Here is a 7,183-nt window from a genome sequence, read left to right as displayed (position 1 = left end):
AGAAAATCCAAGAAGAAGAATAGGGGCAAGCTCAAGAAAGAGAAGAAAAGAAGAGAAATGAAGAAGGAAGGCATATGCATGCATAAGGGAGTTGGTGGATCTAGAGTCAAGCCCAACCTCAAGTGATTGTGAACAACATAGCAAGATGGTTGCACACTCCATCGAGAAGATGACTTTATCCACTTCATCATCATCTCATAAGTGCCTCAAGGCCAAAGATAATGAAAGTGATATAAGTGATGATTACTCCAATTTTGAATCTGAATCTCCCGCATATGATGAGCTTGTTAAGATAATTCATGAGCAAAAAAAGACCTTAGCAAAGTTAACTAAAAGGTTTGAGATCCTTAGATAAATTTATGCTCCATTTGTTTCTAATTATGAAGATTTAGTTAGTAAATACAACTTGCTTAATAAGGAGCATGAAGATTTTAGTGTAAAATTTAAGGATCTTGAGCAATAACCTAAGGCCTCCAAGAAACCATCCATTTATCTTTTTCATGTTAAATCCAAAACATATTATTGTAATGATTTAATTGATATATCATGCTTATGTACTTGCAATAAAAATATTTGTGTTGAGACTAATCTTACAAGTGAGAACAACGAGCTTAAGTAAGAAATAGAGAAGCTCAAGAAGGACTTAGAAGAAATGAAGCAAAGCAATGTCAAACATCCTCAAGATATTGGTGGACATGGGCAAGAGCCTGAGTTGGCAGTTCATGGGAGTAGCTCAAGGCAAGGGAAATGGTCCACCAAGAAGAAGCTTGCGAAGGGAGCAAATATGACTTGCTATCTTTGCCATGAAGAATGCCACAAGTCCTATCAATGCAAGTAACTCAAGAAGGTGACGAAGAAGAACACCTCCAACACCTACATCAAGACCAACCACAAGAACAAGAATAAGGGAACCTCCTACATCCCCAAGAAGATGATCAATGACAAGGTGGTGGCTTATAAGGTTGGTAAGCAAGACCGGGGGTGGAATTCACTTATTTGGGTACCCAAGGACATCATCTTCAACAACATGAAGGGGTTCCAAAGGCAACTTCAGTCTGTGAGACTTGGGAGGATTTGAAAACTTAGCTCACAAGATGAAGTGTAGGTTCAAGCTAAGAAATCAAGTACAACAATCGAGCGTATTGATGAAATCATTAATAATTATATGCCCAAATCCTCCATATAAAAGTAAAATAGGTAACTAGATTTAATTCCATGCATTTGTTTCTTAGTTCTATAAATATTTAGGATTGCAAGAGCATGTATATTCTTCTTGCTATATGCATTTAATTGTTGTATTTATAATTCAGCATTATTTTCCTTTATGGAATCCCTACTTGTCTCACTCATATGGTAGGTTGCTATGCGTTAATTCTTATTCTTGAGCAATCTACATGCTTTATTAGTTGTAAGCTAGTTTGTGTCATATTTGTTTAATTCAAATGCTTGATGCGCTTGCAGGTTTGCTGAACAGTGAGCAGACTAGATGATGGAGGAAAGAGCATTTTAAGGATTTCATGTTTACCAGCAGCAAGGTTAGAAGTTTGGTTACAGACCGTGTTTGGGTTCTATGGCATGGAAAATGTGTCTTAGCAAGATGTATAATTTAGTGTTCTTAATTTGAACTGGAGAGCTTGGATGTACTCTGATGCACTGAAGTGTTATGTCGACATATCTTCATGAATATTGCAATTAATGGGGTCACTAAGAATATCAAAAGCATGTTATGATGTCATCTTTCAGAGCTTGTCCACCAAATTGTTCGCTGAGCAAAGGATGTCTACAACTAATAATAAACTCAGAGCGTTTGACTTTTACAATAGATTTTAACATCATCGAAAAAGTAGTGTGATAAGCATCCTTACTATAGTATATGCTATACTTCTTAGACAAGATGGATATACATCATCATCTTTATATTAGTTGGTTCACTTTGTGCGGAAAATAAAATATTCCGTGTAACAGTTTGAGAGCCATTACAACGTACAAGTATTTAACTAGTAATTTTAAAAAGAAAGTATATATATGGTGTGGGGGCATGCGATATTCTCTACGAATGTGATAGTGAAACAGAAATGAGCTAGTTAACACTCATGTCCTTACTGGTTATTACTATTATTCCCTCTATTCAGAAATAAAAGGTATATTTTTTTAGCCTTGGTCTTTAAAGTTGGATTTTGATTAAGGTTTTGTTACAAAATATATTATTTATAGCTACAAAATATATATAATGTGAAATCATTTTAAATTGTGAATTTAGTTGTATGATTTTTATCCACTAGACATTCTAATAATTTGATTTAATATTAGTTAAAATACATAAAATTCAACTTTTTAAAAAAATATACATATTATTTCCGAACAAGAAGTAACTTCTACTGCACTTTTGTCAGAAAAAAATGTTCTTTACCCCTAATGTCAGGTGTCAAAGTGGAATTTTTATTTTTAGCCTTTTTTAAAAATATTTTTTACATATAAACCCTCAAGAAAATAATGTCCAGAAATAGATCCTTCGCATGGTGCCATGACATGTGGCGTCGTTGGTACACATCACAACGCCTTGATATTTGGCGCCGTTATATTCCATATAAAATATGGGCTAGATCGGTTGAGATTACGTGACAACTCACGACACCAAATGTTATGGCGCCGTAGTTAATTAACATGGCGCCCTCACGTTTGATGGTCTTCTATGGAGTAAAAAAATTCAGAGTAAAGAGATTGTCAGGCGCAAATTTATTTCTGAGCATTGCAGCAGCCACTCAGCCATTATGCATGGGCTTGCTTGTTTTACGTTCTATCTATTCCATCCATCAATTGGTCCATGCATCCATACATATTTACTGTTTGCTTGCAGCTGTAACAGTGTTATGTCAATCGATCGCTAGCTCTCGCACGCATGAATGGAATACTGTCACACCCAATTTTAAAAAGGGATAAATTGAGATGTAAATCACATATATGTCAGGATCAAGTTTTATACATGCAGCAACTTCATCAGTATATCACATACAGTGTTATTATTACAACGTTTAACTTGAATATAAATAGAAATATCTCAAAGTCTTAAACAAAAGCTGACCTAACCTAGAGTATCCGGTGAACTCCGGAGACTCCGGCCATCATTTCAAAACAGGCTCAAAACAGTGTCAGAACTAGCTGTTACAGTTCTGTTGAACTGACCCGGTGTATTCGGTGTACACCGGAGACTTCGGGTGGCACTTAGACGCCACAGAGAATAGACCCGGAGACTTGCCGGAGTCTCTGGTCTCTCTAGATACTGGAGTATCCGGTGAACCCCGGAGACTCTGATATATTTAAGATAAATTCGAACCGAGACTCTCTAGCAAAGTATCTCTCGGAGACTCTGGCCAAAAGCATCAAGCACTGGAGTATCCGGTGAACACTGGAGACTCCGGACATTTAAAATTAAATCGGAACCAAGACTCTCTAGCGGAGTCTCACTCGAAGACTCCAGCCAAAAGCACTAACTACCGGAGTATCCGGTGAACACCGGAGACTCCGGACATTTTAAAATTAAATCGAAACCGAGACTCTCTGGCGGAGTCTCACTCGGAGACTCCGGCCAAAAACACTAAGTACCGGAGTATCTGGTGTACACCGGAGACTCCGGACTCAGAACACTTTAACCTATTTCCCGGTGTTCGTGGGTGAATGTGTCTCTCAACATTTGGTTCTAAAAGGTTACTTTGAGCACTGAGACACCATCAAAACTATCAATTACCTTGAGAGTATAGCTTTCCTAAACTCAATTTCAAAGATAAAATCAAATTAAATCCTATTGAGTACTACAAACCGCTTCTCTTTTCTTTTTGAGGAACGCCTCGTATAACTTCACCAATGAAACTAAAACATGTTCATAGCTTCAATAAACTCATTAGTCTCTTAATCGTTTTGTCATCAATAAGCCAAAACCCACTTAAGGGTCCTAGATGCACTTTCAATCTCCCCCTTTTTGGTGATTGATGACAACACGATTAAAGCTTACAAGAGATAATTGAATTTAAAGATTTTGAATTCTAGAATATACGGTGAACTCCCCCTAAATGCGTGCATTGATTAAGAATTTGGTTTGAAATCAAATGCACATATTTACAAGAAAATTTTGCAAGAGCTCCCCCTATATCTTAGGATCCATGAGGTGCAAGTTTGTGTGAACATGAATATCCATGATGCATATGGCAAGATATATCACTCAATCTAAGATAGAGAGAAACAAACATTACAACACAAACTTGACATGCATCACACTAACATAAATTATCTTACAAATTTAAAGTTGCCAAAAGCACACCACACAGTTTATCACAATTATTACATATGTCTTAATGTCCAACGGAGATGAAACGATACAAAGCTGAAACTAAACTAGCTGACCCGGAGTATCCGGCCTACCCCGGATACTCCGGTAAGGAGCAGACAACAGAAAAACTGACTTCTCTCCCCCTTTGGCATCAAACACCAAAAAGAGAAGAGAAGCACAATGAAAAGCTACTCATTTCCTGCCTGATAAATCTCATCTCCATCATCATCGTCCCCGCTACCATCACTGTCACCATCATTGGAGGAACTCCCTCCATAGACCTCTTCCTCGTCAGATGAGTCAACAATGTGTTGGGCTTGTGAGCTCTCGGCAGCAGCTTGGGCTTCATCATACAATACCCAAGGGTTTTCAAACTCAACTTGTGCACTTTCTTCTTCTTCGGAAGCGATTGGAGAACAAGGCGGCTGAAGATTCATAGATGCATACATAGCTTTTTGCCTCTTCTCCATCTTCTTTAATCTTGCATTTTGCTCTTTAATTTGTATCGCATTGTGAGTAAAAACATTGAAAATAGCCTTGAGAGCACTTTTGATGAAGGAATATCCACGAGAGGGAGCACGTCTTGAAGCGGTCTTCCTAACACTCGGGGGAACACGAGGTGGAGAAGGTGATGGAGAGGGAGCCTTAATGCTCAATGGCCTCATCTGATAAGGCTCATGTTTGATCTCTTTAACAAAGGTTTTCTTGGTTACTCTCTCAATCAAGAACATGATATAGGGATCATATCCACAACTCTTTATAGGAGATTTAGATGTGAAAATAACATTAGGACATTAAGACTAATCATCAACAATTACAAAGAAATATTTGTTACCGCCAATGCTTATGTAGGTGATTAGACCGAATAAATCCATGTGAAGAAGCTCCAATGGCCTTGTGATCGTCATCACATTTTTGGTGGGGTGAGGTGCTCCAATTTGCTTCCCGGCTTGATATGCACTACAAATTCTATCTTTCTTAAAAGAGACATTTGTTAGTCCTAGAATGTGCTCTCCTTGAGAAGTTTGGATAAATTCCTCATGCCAACATGAGCTAGTCGGTGATACCATAACCAACCCATGCTAGACTTAGCCATCAAGCAAGTTTTAGGCTTCACTTCATCCATTGAGAAATCAACGAGATAAAGTTTACCCTTCAACTTGCCAGTGAAAGCTATTGAGGAGTCCTCCCTTCTAGAGACGGTCACACCCTCATTAGTAAAAAGGCAATTGTAACCCATCTCACATAATTGTGACACGGACAACAAATTATAACTAAGAGCTTTAACTAGCAAAACATTTACGATAGAGTTATCATTGGAAATAGCAATTTTACCTAGACCAATTACCTCTCCTTTGTCATCATCTCCAAATGTGATATTTTCATGTGAACCACAATTTTCTTCAAATGAGGTAAACATGCTCTTCTCTCCGGTCATGTGATTTGTGCAACCGCTATTGATCACCCAACTTGATCCACTGGAGGAATAAGCCTTGCAACCTTTAGCCATGAAGCACTTGGGGGAGTCGTCGTTGCTCATTTCACCAAATAATGATTTTGTTGGTGTAGACTTTCGAATGGCGATTGTGGCAACCCCTTCATCATCGGAGTCAGAATCGGAATTGCAATCCCACTCCTCTCTAATGTGTGCTTGACCCGAGTACTTCTTCTTGTGGGTCTTGTACTTGTCTTTCTTGAATGGCTTGCTTTTCTTTTCTTATTTGTCTTTACCCTTCTTCTTGTTGGGGCAATCTTCAATGAAGTGGCCAACTTCTTCACATTCATAGCATGCCCTCTTGGATGTTCTTCTCTTGGGTATATCTCTCTTGTATTTGTCATAGCCACTCTTCTTCATGAATTTCTTGAACCTCTTCACGAAGAATGCCATTGCTTCATCTTCGGAGCTCTCATCTTCACTTGAGCTAGATTCTTGAACTTGTTTGCTCTTACTTGCCTTGAATGAAATCTCCTTGTTCTTGGAGGTGGAGCTTAGCTTGGCATGGCTCTTTACTTCATTTGCTTCTTCTTCCATGAGCTCATGTGCAAGAATCCTCCCGAGCATATCACTCTGTGTGAGCCTCTTGTAATCTCTTCTTTCTTGGAGGAGTGTCACCAAAATGGGATTTCTAGGTGCAAAAGCTCCAAGTAGTCTCTTCACCACCTTGTGATCATCAATATCTTCACTCCCAAGCCCTCTTAGCTTGTTCACAAGCACCATCATTCTATCATACATAGCTTGAGGAGTCTCGTCATCCTCCATGATAAACCTTCCCAACTTGCCTTCTAACAATTCAATCTTGGACTCTCTCATGCTTGTGGTGCCTTCATGAGCAACTTGGAGAGTGTCCCATATTTGCTTGGCCTCCTCAAGCCCATCAGCCTTATTGAATTCCTCAAGGCTCAAGGCACCAAGTAATACACTTGCGGCTTGTGCATTGCGATGAAGATTTTGCTCTTGTTCCGGAGTGAGCTCTTGGTCTTCATCCGACAACTTAAAACATGTGCAAACAATCTTTCAAACACTTGGATGAAGAGATATTAGATGCAATTTTATTTTGTGCCTCCAAGCGGCATAATGTGTACCATCAAAATATGGTGCACGCCCGGAAGGCACGGAGATATAAGAATTAAAAGAATTTAAACAATCGTAATTGAAAGGTATTTCATTTCCCTTACCAATACCACTACCTTTGCCGTTCTTCGACAGATCATCTATGGGAGACTTCGGGCTCCCGTCGTCTTTCGAACCTTTTGCCCCGGATGTGGACATCAAGAAACCTCCAAGTGGTGAAGCCTTGTAGGAGGGTTGGCTCTGATACCAATTGAATGTACTTGATGTCGCCTAGAGGGGGTGAATAG

General features: G+C 39.0%; 1 protein-coding gene across 1 annotated transcript; it reads right to left on the bottom strand.

Annotated features, from left to right (window-relative positions):
- Nucleotides 1-4,512: 4,512 nt before the first annotated feature.
- LOC133930160 (uncharacterized) lies at nucleotides 4,513-6,356 on the bottom strand. The gene is made up of 2 exons (XM_062376843.1): nucleotides 6,170-6,356; nucleotides 4,513-4,817 (listed from the first exon to the last, which is right to left on the bottom strand). The coding sequence occupies exons 1-2, from the start codon at nucleotides 6,354-6,356 to the stop codon at nucleotides 4,513-4,515; spliced, it is 492 nt and encodes a 163-aa protein (XP_062232827.1).
- Nucleotides 6,357-7,183: the final 827 nt, after the last annotated feature.

Source organism: Phragmites australis, chromosome 10 (genome assembly GCF_958298935.1).
Source record: "Phragmites australis chromosome 10, lpPhrAust1.1, whole genome shotgun sequence".
NCBI classification, from domain to species: domain Eukaryota; kingdom Viridiplantae; phylum Streptophyta; class Magnoliopsida; order Poales; family Poaceae; genus Phragmites; species Phragmites australis.
The sequence above is the reverse complement of the archived record's forward strand: the minus strand, read 5'-3'. Positions and strand labels throughout refer to the sequence as shown.